Consider the following 14781-nt stretch of genomic DNA (forward strand, 5'->3'; position numbering starts at 1 on the left):
CATTTTGCAATAACTTTTTTGTTTATGAATCAATTTTAATTTAGCATATCTTATTTTGGGTATTTTTTTTCTGAAAACTTTGTCTGCTAACGTCAAATCTTTAAATAGACAAGTTTTTAAGTTATGAGCAAAATAATGAGGTTGGCATTTTGATTGGTTATTTAACACTAGAAAGACGGAAGTGGTCATTTTGACCAAATTGCTTTTTAAAAGTTTAATATCTTTTCAATTAATTAAAGGAGAACTTTGTAATTTTTTGACTTTTTCTAAACGAAACTGTTGTATAACTGCAGCTAAACGAAATATTCTGAAGGACCCTTCTGGACCCACATCATAAGCAAAAACAAAAATTATTGTCGGATCTGTTTTCTAAGTGCTTTTCACTTATTCATTGACGATTATATTTTAAAACACAAAACGGTGCACAGAAGTTAAAGCTTGTCGACAATTGCAAATTAAAGAGTGAACAATTTCACTAGAAGAAATTGAAGCTTTTGTTGGGATTTTGTATGCTCGTGGAATTTTAGGGCAAAACAGTTTTAGTCTGAAGAGCTTGTGATCAACAAAATGGGGACCTCCGATTTTTCAAAGACAATATCTCGAGCTAGATTTTTACAAATTATGCAATTTATATGTTTTGAGCTCCGGTCAACCAGACACCAAACACTTCAGGGCAATAAATTTTGTCTAATTTCAGAGGTTTGGAAGCGATTTATTTCAAATTGTTAATCATGTTTTATACCTAATGAAAACAAAATAATTGATGAACAACTTTTTCCAACAAAGGCGAGGTGTATATTTACACAATTCATGGCTAACAAACCCGATAAATTTGGAATCAAGTTCTGGCTGGCTGTAGATGTAGATTCTCGATATCTTCTCAATGGTTTTCCGTATTTAGGAAAAGATGACACTTGTCCCTCAAACGAAAGACTTTCTGACCATGTAGTGTTAAAGCTGATGAAACCCTACCTGAAAAAAGGACGAAATGTAACAACTGATAATTTATTAACTTCTATCCATCTTGCTCAAGATCTCAAACGAAATAATACAACAATTGTATTAACAGTCAATAGTATTCGAAGAGAAATACCAAAATTCTTAAAAAATAAGAAGAGTGAGCTGTTTTCAACAGAAGCTTTCAGGCATAAAAACTGCGTTCAATAGGTTATCAATGTAAAGCAAATAAAAACCTTATTGTATTTTCAACACGTCACTTGTCAGTAGCAGGCAAATAGGTTCTAAACATGAACGATGCAATGTGGAAAGACTTCAAGATACAAACAAAAATAGAGAATATAAACAAAATATAAACATTAAACTAGAAAAAATTAAAAAAATAAAACATTAAAACATATAAATAAAGAGAGGAAAGAATGAAGAAATATCATGAAAGAAGAAACTGAAGAATAACTAGGATGAAAGGTAAACAAAAAAAAAAACAAGAACGAATGACTGTCTTAACGAAGAATATCAGATTATAATATATAGAAAAAACAGCATATTTAATAATGCAACAGGCGTACAGAACCCGACAAGGAGAGGAGGAATATAAATAACTACGCAAGGAAGAAAAGAAAATCCACCGTAGAAAGAAGAGAGAAACTATGGAAAACGAACTTCAAGAACTACAAGATCTAAGTAAGCCAATAGAGACTAGAAAATTTTACCAGAAACTGAACAAAATCAAAAAGGAATTCAAACAAAAGAAGTAAAGAGATATAATATATTCAATGTAATTTAATGGTCATCTGATCTTATTATGTGTATAGTTACAACTATTATATAGACGTTTTTCACTGATGATGATCTGATAGGATCGAAATCGTTCTGAAAATTTATAAGTCCATTTTGGACAATTTTTAAAAATTTTAATAATACAATTTTTTACCATTTTACAGAAAGAAGTTTTTACTTCATTGTTAGATTTTTACTTTAATTTACTTTACTTTACTTTACTTTACTTTACTTTACTTTACTTTACTTTACTTTACTTTACTTTACTTTACTTTTACTTTACTTTACTTTACTTTACTTTACTTTACTTTACTTTACTTTACTTTACTTTACTTTACTTTACTTTACTTTACTTTACTTTACTTTACTTTACTTTACTTTACTTTACTTTACTTTACTTTACTTTACTTTACTTTACTTTACTTTACTTTACTTTACTTTACTTTACTTTACTTTACTTTACTTTACTTTACTTTACTTTACTTTACTTTACTTTACTTTACTTTACTTTACTTTACTTTACTTTACTTTACTTTACTTTACTTTACTTTACTTTACTATACTTTATTTTACTTTACATTACTTTGCATTACTTTGCATTACTTTACTTTACTTTACTTTATTTTACTTTATTTTACTTTACTTTACCTTACTAAGTTTGATACACAAAAATTTTGTGGTAAAAATGAAGACGGAAATGATAAAACAGACAATGCAACGAAACACAAGAGAAAATGTTTTCTACTTTAGATAATATATTACCTTAGGTTCTTAAAAGATCATTCTACTCGTAGTCCGAATACAGAATAAAAAATCCACAAGGAAAATAATTTCCTGCAGCTGGCTGTATACCATGTATCACAAAAAGAGGTTTAAATCTGTTTATGTAGGTATATTTAAAAAAACCCTTAAAAGGGCTACATCAAAAAACACAAACGTTTTAGGAATAATAATTCCATCATTAGGTTAAAAAGCCTAAAATAAGTATAAACCATTTAATTAAAGCAAACGTGATTGAAATGTTGACTAAGGTTAAAAAAGCAAAATGGTTATACTTACAGGTTAACATGCCTGAGCCACCAAAATATTAGGGTACAACCCTTTACAAAAAATTAAAGGTACCTACCAAAAAATGTACATGTTGTTGTTTAAAAGTGAGTGATGTTTAATATTTTATTAGATTTAACTTCAGGCAACACATAACCATGCCTCACGTGAGTACAATACCAGCTTCCGGAGGGTAAACCTCTTCAAACGCACATCAGCTGGTAACTGATTGACAAGATACCTATGAACGGTGTCGAAAACAGAATGTCAATGCACCATGGAACAGTGTTAGTTATATATAATTTTGCTGCAGCCAAACGATTCAAAAGCTTTAGTGATGTTAAAATGATAACAGCAATCCAAGTGTTGGGATTTAAAAATGTTGTTTTTGAATTTTGGATATGAAGAATAAAAAATATTTGCGAAAACTATTAAAAATTAATTTGTCGTCAAAGAGTTAAAGATAAATTGTTATGTAAATCAGAATTACCAATTATATCGACAAAATCGATGTAGACAGAGGGAAAACGATAGATGCTTCTTTGATTATGAAATTTGACTTTAAATTTGACAAAAAAAAGAGGATGATTTTTTTATTCCATTTAATGAAATAATAAATATTTTCTGGAAATGCTTATACTTTTGATTTTAAATTAGAATATAGTTTACTATATAATATTATTGATATTTTGGGTTCAAGAATATTCTTCTTTAAAAAATATTACAGCTATGGATGAATAACAAAAATTTAAGTACCAATAAACCTAAATCCGAATAAAAAAAATCATCTTTGTAATATTTTTTTTGCATTTTCTAATAGGAATTACTCGGCCTCTTACCCCAGAAAATAGAGTCATGTTTAAACTCTCTGGAAAGGTTAATGTTGGACACACATACTATTGTATCTAGTGTAGTACCTGGTAAAAAACATGACAAAGCAAGCATGGAAACCACCAAAAAGCCCATAGAAGCAGTAGCTCATATTTTGGGAATAAAAAATATAGGTAAGTTATGTGTATATGTCATCTGTTAAATACTTTTTTTTACATCTCCTTTATTCGGCAATCTGTCAATAATTACTATAAAATTACAATGATAATAAGTGTTTTTGGTGGCAAGGATATGACTTGTAAGGGTTACTGCATTAAACACTGTGTTTTATAGTGTAGCTATTGCTAATTGCATGAGGTTACCTCTAACATTTACGATATGTATGATACGTAAAATAATACAAGTTTACAATATATGTAATTACTTAAACCTGTTACATAGTTAAATAAAATATTTTAATCTGTTAGCCGTGCATGTAATTACAATATCGTCCAATAGTCTAGTAATACAAAAAAAATTTGATTTGTTAATTTTAATTATGGCTTGCTTTTAAAAATAGTACTTTACTTTGATAATATTGATTGTTTCATTGCTGTAAGAGTTTTTAATCAAAAGCATCCAAACAAAAATTTAAGATACCAATGAGTACAATACTTATTTGACAAAAAGTATCCGAAAAATATCTGAAGCTTCTGATATTTCACACTAGTGTTGACAGAATTTTAAAAACTTCTTCTTGTGCCACTTCTATCGGAGATTGGAAATCATCAAGGCTATCCTGACCTTATTTACAGCTGACCTAAAGATCATGAATGTGTTGCTTGTGTGAGTCCATTTCAAAAGGTAAAAGAAATAATAAATTAGACTTACTCACAATCAATTTAATTTAACTATCCAGACGACCGGTTTCGCTTTCTACAATATGCAAAGCATCTTCAGGTCTCGATACAAAGTTAAATAAATGATGCCGGTACTCTATTAATTGATGGTTGAAAGAACATGATTCAAACTATCCTGTATTGTTGATTGGAGAACTTAAGTCTGCTATTGTAATTGTTTGACAGTAAAAGGGGAAGTTCTTGAGGAGACAGATTTTATCCAATGAAGTAGAGATAGGTGTAATGTGATTGTTTGTTTGATGAAAGTAATGTTCTATACCATGTAGTTATTTAAGTTATTTATATTTATTCTAGAGACATATTTATGAAATGTGTGTTATTTATTGAGATTTTATTTCATGAAGGGGACAGTTTTAAGACAATAAATGAGATTAGATGTACAAATTGTGTGGGTGTGCAATTCTTTCAACTTGTAATTATCAAATTTCTTTGATATAGTTCTATTGCAATATATGGCAAATGATTGTAAAGTCCAGTATTTAAAGTTATAATTAAAAATTAAAAATTAAGGACACTTTAAGACACACAGAAAACACACAGAAAACACTTAACAGGGGGACGAAACAGACATTAAATTTAAAACAGGGGGAGGACTTGAATCTACTACATCTCTTACTTGGAGATATTGAGTTTTTAACTCATTATACTCATAGTTTGTCTCACAACTGTCACCTTCAAAAACAAAAATAAAAAACAAAAATAAAAATCTCAATAAATAACACACATTTTATAAATATATCTCCAGAATAAATATAAATAACTTTAAGAACTTAATGTTATAGAACATTACTTTCATCAAACAAACAATTACATTTACCTATCTCTACTTCATTGGATAAAATCTGTCTCCTCAAGAACTTCCCCGTTTACTGTTAAACAATTACAATAGTTGACTCGAGTTCTCCAATCAACAATACAAGATAGTTTGAACCATGTTCTTTCAACCATCAATTAATAGAGTACCGGCATGTAAGTAATGTTTTATTTATTTGTTTATTTATTAATTCATTACAGTTTAATAGACTATTTCACCAATTTGTGGGTCTTACCTTGTCTGCTTAAATATTTTATTCATTTTAAAAACCACAGACATGTAATATTGGCATAATTACTGTAATTTATATAATTTATATCACCTATCTTTGTTTTACCTTTATTAGACAACACCCTTATATGGGTTTATTATTTTCAGCATTTAATTAACTTTGTATCGTGACCTGAAGATGCTTTGCATATTGTAGAAAGTGAAACCGGTCGTCTGATAGTTAAATTAAATTGATTGTGAGTAAGTCTAATTTATTATTTCTTTTACCTTTTGAAATGGACTCACACAAGCAACACATTCATGATTTAAATATGTTTAATTTTTAGATGTGATCGATAAATTTCTTACTTTGTCACAACTTGGACTGGATTCTCTTATGCTGACAGAAATTAAGCAAACTTTATATCGAAACTTCAATATAGATTTAAGTTCTGAAGAGATTCGAGAGTTAACTTTCAACACTCTACTTACGACTGATTCTACTGATAAAGAAGATATTTCTTTAAGTGTTCAGTCAGAAGGCAATACATATCTTTTGTCTGATGAACCACTTTTGAAATTAAAAACGTCAGTCAGTTCAAATATGAAAATTTTTTTAATACATCCAATTGAGGGTCACGTCAATATTTTAAAACCAATGGCAAGTAAATTAAATGCAACAGTTTATGGTCTTCAGGCTACAAGTGACAATATGGTAAACATAATGAGTGATTTTGGAAAGTATTTTATTAAAAAAATTAGGGAGGTGCAACCAAAGGGACCATATTATTTATGTGGCTACTCATATGGGTGTGCTTTGGGTACTGAGATAGGCATACAATTGGAAAATGCTGGCGAAAAAGTTGAAATTGTATACATTGATGGTTCACCATCATATGTTCATGAAGTTTTAAAAAAATCACATCTAATCAAAGATAATTCTGTTGATGACTCTAAAGTAGCCATTTTGGAATTTTTCTGTAAGATATTTCAGATCGAACAAAAAGAGGTAAGATTTGTTAAAACATTATTCTCTAGTTGATCATTATTCATTCCACATTTTTGATCAATGTCTTACAGACCAGGGTGGATCTGTTGTGAGAGGTGGCATTCGGATTTTTGCAGAAATAGTTAGGTAGTAACTTCTGTAATAAGAATTGTTTTATTCCCCCTCTCAAATAGGTCGGGAATATTAATAAAACAATTAAAATATTTAAAAATTACTAAAAATATCGACTTATTTTTCTAATTTCCTTGGTTAACACTTTATAATAATTTCTTTTGGAGCAAAGTCGTAATAAAATAAATTAGCGATAATTAAATTTTATTTAAGATACGGCTAGCTTAAAATGTTGTAGTTTATTACCGTTGCTGCAAAATAGCCATAAATATAAAAAAGAGGGGGAAGCAAGCGTTTTCGTATTTAATGTTTTTCAACCACTTAGATCTACTTAGGATCTTCATAATTCATCTAGAAAACCTTTATAGCATAGTAAAATAGTCCTTCAAATTTTATTAAAATCTATTTAATAGATTTCGTATAATAATTTTTGTAATCTAAATTTAAAAAAAATATATTTTTTTAAAATCTTGCACAAAAAAACTAAAACATATGAAAGTTTGCCAATTTTTTTTCTTAAAAAACGTAATTAACCTGTCTAATGTACTTTATGGTATTGCAATTAGATTATTTGGACGCACTCAGGGATGTTTTAAACGTATAAACAATTTTTTGGCTTATAAACAAATAGGTTATTATAAGCTTTTAAATTTAAGAAGCTGCGTTGAAGAAGACTCGGCAAGATGTTTCTTATAAAAGATCATTAAAATATATCACTTTCCCATGAACCGGTTACTATGGAATTTCCATTGTTAAAGCTCAATCTTTAAAATATATGGCATGAAGTTTCGGTTTTGATTTTTGGCAACAAATGTGAGACATTTCAAATATGCTTAAAAACGCTGAACTTAAACTTTCACCTTACAAACGATTGCACGTCAAGGAAAATACTTCCACCAAAACGGCATTGGGTGAAATTTACAGCAAAGTGCAGTTTAGAAAAACGTAGTTATTAATCGAAAAAAAAAGCAGTTTTAAATGTTTTAGATTGTTTGTAATGTGAAAGTTTCAATTCAACGTTTTTTAGGCATATTTTAAATGCCTCATATTTGTTGCTAAAAATCAAAATTTAATTATAATGCCATATATTTTAAAGATTGGGCTTTAACCATGGAAATTAAATGGTAACTGGTTAACGGAAAAGTGGTAAACTTTAATGATCTCCTGAGAATCGTAAAAGATAGCAAAAATCGCGCAACGCTAATACATAACATAAGAAAGCTGCACTCTTCACCTTTAAAAAGCTATTTGATTTATTGTCGATAGGACACTCTGATCAACAGATATTGAATTTTTACCGTCGAATTGATACAAATTTTCTTTTTCAATAAAATTGATTTCGCTCGCGTGGCCGCGTCGCTTCCAGCGGTATTTTTGAACGAACGGTATATTTTACATAAAAAGTGATAATTATTTTTTGTGGAGAATTGTCTTTGCTACATTTTTTATTTGAAATATTTTTTCTACGACGCACCGAATGTAGGTAAATCAATTTTTTTTGTTTTTTTTTCTTTTTTACAGACAGTCCTCAAATTTTAGAAATAAAACATTTTCAGCTTTCACAAAAAATTCAGTTTGTTAATATGATTTTTAGAGGTTCAGGGGCATTTTCGTCTCTGACGACTGGAGTATAAATAAATTTATTTATTTATAATAAAAATAAAGCACTTTCGTCATTTGGCAATGGATTTTTTTTAGATAGCTCTATTCTAATTATATCGGATTAAATTGAGAAAATTGTTTCATTGGAAGCTGGGGAAAAAAAACGGGTGTAGCAGTCCAGTGGGACTGCCGGTAGAAGTTATACTTCTATACACGCGTTCGCCGTTAAAAGTTTATATAGGAGTCAATCTGCACAATCAGTACATATGTAATGCTATAGGTGGGAGAGAGCAGAAAGATAAAAATAATTAGTTATATAGGTATATGGTGCATCGTTTGCTGTATATAAACATTTGACCTGTAATAGGAGTATAGTAAATGAAGAATTGTATCAATATTTTAATGAAAATATATATTTTTATTTTTATATATGTATAAAAGGAGTTGAATGCAAAAAAAAATTTACACATACTCTGCAGTAAAATTCATTGTTTATTTTGTTATTAATATAAAAATTACAATACAATAAATACAGTGCAACATAATTCAATATAATAATACAATATAAATTAAAATGTAATATTCATAAGTATTTAAAACTGCCAATATACATAACTTACTTTACGAAGATAAAAATAAAAAACCAACAACTCGGATTATGTTGTAAATTTTCATTTTATTTTAAAATTTATATTTTTTGCGTATATTACATATATTTAAGATTAACGTGAGGTTTTTAAATATTTCAAAAATAAAAAAGGAAATTTATAATTGGGATTCGAAATCACAACCACCAGCGTATGAACCAAACTCGTAAAGGATTTGCCAATTAGACATGACACTAACGGATTTCAAAATTGACAGTTCTCGGTAAAACAGTGATTATTTTGAAATACAAAAGCCTAAAATAATTATAAACGTTTAATTTAAAATAATACAAAACATATCACATACATAATAATATTAATACATATTATATTATATATAATATTATATATATATATATATATATATATATATATATACAATATTATATATATAATATATACAAAAGGAACATTTTTATTCTCGAGAGAGGAAGAGAGAGAAAATATATCTTCTGTCTCTCTCTTACTCATTATCTTACATATGTAATGGTTTCACAGATTTACTCTCATGCAAATTTCCAACGCCGACCGTGCGTATAGAAGTATAACTTCAATAAATTTTTTTACGTATACCGATTTTTGATATTTGAAATTTAATTTTGGTATTTTTAACGCGCAATATCGATGGTTTTTATTATTAATATTTATGTTATAAATATCTTGAAGAAAAATTTTTGCCGAGAAAGAGCTCCGAATTAAAAACATAACGGTTTAAAGATTATCCTTCTAATGTTCACGGCTTCGTCGCAAATGCCGATCAACTTTGACTGGCTGTATATCAGAAACCACTGCTCGTAATTAAACTTTTTTTCTTTTATAAGAAACGAATTATCGAGTATTCTCTAACTCTGCTTCCTAGATTTAATTTCAGCTAATAGTTACCGAGATATTCTATTTGTCTATAAGCCAAAAAATTGTTTATAATTTAAAAACATTCCTGAGACCGTCCGAATAATCCGATTTCAATTTCATAAAGTACGTTAGATGGGTTAAGTACGTTTTTATAAGCAAAAAAATTGGCAATTTCATTTAAACTAATAGTTACAGGGATATCCCATTTGTTTATAACCTAAAAAATTGTGTATAATTTAAAACATTCCTGAGACCATCCAAATATTCCAATTTCAATTTCATAAAGTACGTTAGATAGGTTAAGTATGTTTTTATAAGCAAAAAAAAATTGCTAACTTCTGTATGCTTTAGTTTTTTTTGTGGTTTAAAAAAAATCAATTTAAAAAAAATTAATTGCAATATTATTGTGCGAAATTTGTTAAATAAATTGTAATAAAATTTGGAGCCCTGTTTTACTATATTATAAATATTTTTTACTCTAACTATGAAGGTCTTAAGTATAATCTAAGTGGTTCAAAAACATTGAATAACAAAAGGCTTGTTTTCTCCTCTTTTTTTTGTACTTATGGCTAGTTTGCAGCAACGGTAAGACATTAAAATATTTTTAACTAGCCGTATCTTATAGTAAATTTAACTATCGATATTTTATTCTTTACGACATTTCTCCAAAATGAATTGTTTTAAAGTTTTAAGCAAGGAAAGTAGAAAAAAATCGATATTTTACGTAATTTTTAAATACTTATTTAATTTTTTTTATTAATGTTGCTGTTCCCGGAGGAAAAGTCAATTATTATTAAAGATATTATTAAAAATTCGAATGCCATCTCTCATATCCAAATTTAGTCGAGTTTTTACAGATTCGGCCGGGTCTATTGAACATTCATGATACTGAACAATAATTAATACTGACATATTCCTCATCCTATTTTTAATTTCCAAGGTTTAAGTCTATATCTTTATAACAATTGTATACTATTTGTTTGTGTGAGATTGTTACTTTTGTATTATTTTCTTTCTAAATGCTTCATTTTTCTTTCCTATTTATATTTGGATATCTAAGCCTCTCCTGCAGAAAATGACAAATAAAATTATTTAAAAATATTTTGTTGTCAACAATATTGAACTAGTGTCAGTTATTATTTACGAAAACAGCTGGTTGTGCAACCAAAAGGAACTTGAAACACAAGAAACATAAACTAAAAGAATAATAAACTAATTGTCAATCTAAATAAGACTGAATTGTAACAGGTTGAGCTAAAACGTTAGAGTTGGTCTTCGACTGTCTTGTAAATACCTCTTTTAAATGTATTTAGTATTTAAGCGTACTTTTCCTAGACTTTAAACAGGCGTTTGACATACTAAACGGAAGAAAAATGATCCAAAACAAGCGAGTAATAAACCAAATAAAATTATAAGAATGATAGAAATGACAATGCGAGATTCTCAAACAATAATAGATAAGGTAAGACAACGAGAGCGCTCTCAACGGTACTATTTATTCTATCACTAGACAAGATAATAAAAGAGCTGTCAAACGCAGGAACTATAAACATAGTAGCAACAAATGAAAAGGCATTTGAGAAAACCTTCTAAGAAATAGAAAACGAAGCCAAACTGGGAGGACTGGAAATAAATGAAAATAAAACAAAATACATGAACGTAAGCAAGAAAAAGGAGACACAAATGACAGAACTGAAAATAGATGCACACATTATCGAAGAGATGAAACATTTAAATATTTGGGAGTACTATTTTACAGACGAACTGAAAGTGTAGATATAAAAAGAAGAATTCAAACGGGAAATAGAACATTTTATAGAAATAAAAAAAATGATAAGAAATAAGAAAATAAGCCAAAACACAAAAATGAAAATCTACAAAACGACCCTAGGACCAATAGTAGTATATACTACAGAAACATTTATATTTACACCAAGAGAAGAAGAGCAATTGAAAGTTTTTGAGAGGAAGATTATCAGAAAAATATTGGGACCAAAAAGGGGAAAACGAGAAAGATGGAAGACAATGGATAAATTATAAAATACAACAAAGAATGGGCCAAGAGAACATATTTAAAGCAATAAAGGCTACGAAGAATTAGATAGTATGGACACATAATGAATAGAGAGAAGAGCAATCCGTTAAGACTTATAACGGAATGGATACCACCAGGTAAAAGAACTAGGGACAGACTTAAACTGAAACAGAGACAATTATATAGAATTAGGGACAATCAAAGAGAAAGAATATACAAAAATAATAAAAACAGCGAAGTCGCGCCAGAAACTGTAAAACCAAACCAAGAATGGGATGATCCCCTAAACAAAAAGGATCTTAAATGAAAACAGCTTCAGCTTCTTTAGGAGCGTATAGCTTGTATACATATGTATTATTTTAATATTTAATAAATGGCGTTGTTACGTCTGTAAAGAGTAACATTATTGTTTAACAATTATCGTAATTTCGATAATTATTGGCCTACTATGGGATAGATTTTCTTTCGATTCAGAGCAGTGGCATATACCGCTCTGATGATACCTACAGAGGTCGAAATAAGTATAAGCGGCTTGCCGCTGACAAGTATCGAAACAAAATTCTAATACCGTCATTATGTTTTATGATATATTATTTTGCTTAAAACCATACTGTAAACATTTTACTTTTATTTTAAATTTTGATAGGGAATGATGTCAGATAAAAGTATGTGTTAAATATTTTTAATTACTAATGACGTGCGTGTAAATAGCCACAGTTTCTACTGTTCAATTATTAGTGTACATAACGTGTCATCTCAATAGAATACTTAAATTTTCCTCATGAAAATTAGAGACATAACGCAAATGTATTTTTTAGGTAACAAAGTATCTGAACAACAAACCTAGTTTTGAAAAGAAACTAGAAAGTGTTAGTGAACTGATTTCCAAAATTACAGGCGTAGACAAGTTAAAAGTTTTAACGTCCGCAGATTCTTTTATTAAAAGAATAGAAGCAGGTTTCTTCTATAAACCCTCCGTGAAGTTATCAGGAAGAATATTATTAATAAGAAGAAATGATAATCCATTTACGACTGAAGATTATGATCTTAACAAAGTAAGTAATACACAAAGTTATAATTAAGACCTTTAACATCATTTCATTCTATTTGTTTTTACCTCTTTGGTCTAATATTCGGTTTTCTGTGCTATGTTGTACCAGCTTGTTTCCTTATGTTATAGTCTCATCTTAAATTTGGACGTCTTCTTGGTCTCTTGATGCCTCTTGGATACCATAGCCTAATTCAAGCAGACCATGTATGGGATTCCACCCCATACCCCAATTTCCATTGGTTATTGATTTTGATAACCGTTGCTCCTTATATTATATATATATATATATATATATATATATATATATATATATAAACTTTATTTTATATATATATATATATATATATATATATATATATATATATATATATATAAATATAAATTAACCAGAAAAGTCTTTAAACCAAAATTAGAAGTAAGTCAACGTTTGAAAGACAAGCCATCATATCTAAGCTAATTTGAAAGAAAACATATATTAGATCATTATTCATATATTTTATCATTACGATTATCATTGGGAATTTTTAAACCTATATTATTTTTTTTAATTACATTTTCATTTTATTTTTTAGGTCTGTAAGCAATTGTTCGATGTTTTCAAAATTGATGGAGATCACAAATCAATGTTATTAGGAAATAATGCACAAAGAGTAGCAGATATAATTAACACGTTTTATAAACTATAATGTAACTAGTTTGTGCTCATAATTTTAGAAATTATAGAATTTGCTTTTAGATATTTGTAATAAATATTATCCAATTAACATTTTAATAAAGGCTTGTCGGTGCACTAGTAAGTATTGACGATTTTTTATTATTTTTGATTTTACCTAGAAGGTTATAAGTAAGATCTTCAAATCGTTTAGAAAGAAATTTTCCAGGTATACAGTGCACATGGAAAAACTGTTTGCTTCAAACTTAATATTTTATGTAAACTGTAATCAGTTCCGCTATAACTACAGCTTATCAATAGGTAGGGGGATCCGGGCAAAGTGTCCAATCTAAATGAGTTTTATTTGTTTTATTCAAAAGTAATTTTTTTTTAAAAGATTACGTATATATCTGACAAATTCAGCCATCTACCTACACTTCATCTTATTTACTTACTTTTGTACATCATCCGCGTCATAGCCCGTGAGGTCACATGATACCAACACGAAATATTTAGGCGGTAGGTGTGTTCTTTTTTAGAATCACTTTGCCGAGTACACTGGAATTACAGCCACTAGACATATTTTATTATATACGCGTAGAAATAATATTTAAATATTTCTATTAATGTTAACTTAAAGAAATACGCAATAATATTGTTTCACTTAATTTGTACAAATGCATTATAAAGCGTTTTTATGAAGAACATTTGTTCGAAACACACTGTAACTGTAATCGAACGAAGGTGATATTTTGGCATAAATTGGTAACACTTATTTGACAGTTGCAGTGTTGACTAATTTTAATAAGTAATGAAAAAGTGTTGTTTTTATTTAAGTATTCCATTTTACATCTTTATACGATGTATACAAGTGGCTCAAATTGTTTTTAACAAGATTATTTTTTAACTCTTGTTTTGTTTCTATTTATTTACATTAATATTAATTTGTTTTATTGTATAATCCACTTTTACAATAATTATGTGACTTATATGATTTAAAATGCATTCACGATTTTGTTATACTTTGACAACTATGTCAACTTCGATCTCTGTCAATGATAATGACGTGCAACGGTAAGTAAATTAGATGGACTGTATTAGTGTACTAAGATTCATTATAAATATCATTTTGTATTTTTTTTTATTTGTTCAATAAGCAACATCTACAGAAAACGAGATAGAAAGAATTGTTTAAACTACAGGGAGCTAGGTGTCATAAATTCACTCTCTAGACTTTATGGAAAAATAATAAAAAATAAAATTAAGAAAGAGATGATGTACTAG

General features: G+C 28.3%; 1 protein-coding gene across 1 annotated transcript in view; it reads left to right on the forward strand.

The window, feature by feature from the left end:
• Positions 1-13627, forward strand: part of LOC140450160 (fatty acid synthase-like) — a 126461-nt gene extending 112834 nt beyond the window's left edge. The window contains exons 18-21 of the mRNA XM_072543613.1: positions 3605-3788; positions 5886-6547; positions 12613-12849; positions 13418-13627. Of these exons, the coding sequence (XP_072399714.1) occupies positions 3605-3788; positions 5886-6547; positions 12613-12849; positions 13418-13531 (1197 nt within the window). The 3' untranslated portion in view covers positions 13532-13627. The remainder of the gene's footprint in view (positions 1-3604; positions 3789-5885; positions 6548-12612; positions 12850-13417) is intronic.
• Positions 13628-14781: the final 1154 nt, after the last annotated feature.

This window comes from Diabrotica undecimpunctata, chromosome 1 (genome assembly GCF_040954645.1).
Source record: "Diabrotica undecimpunctata isolate CICGRU chromosome 1, icDiaUnde3, whole genome shotgun sequence".
Classification (NCBI taxonomy): Eukaryota; Metazoa; Arthropoda; class Insecta; order Coleoptera; family Chrysomelidae; genus Diabrotica; species Diabrotica undecimpunctata.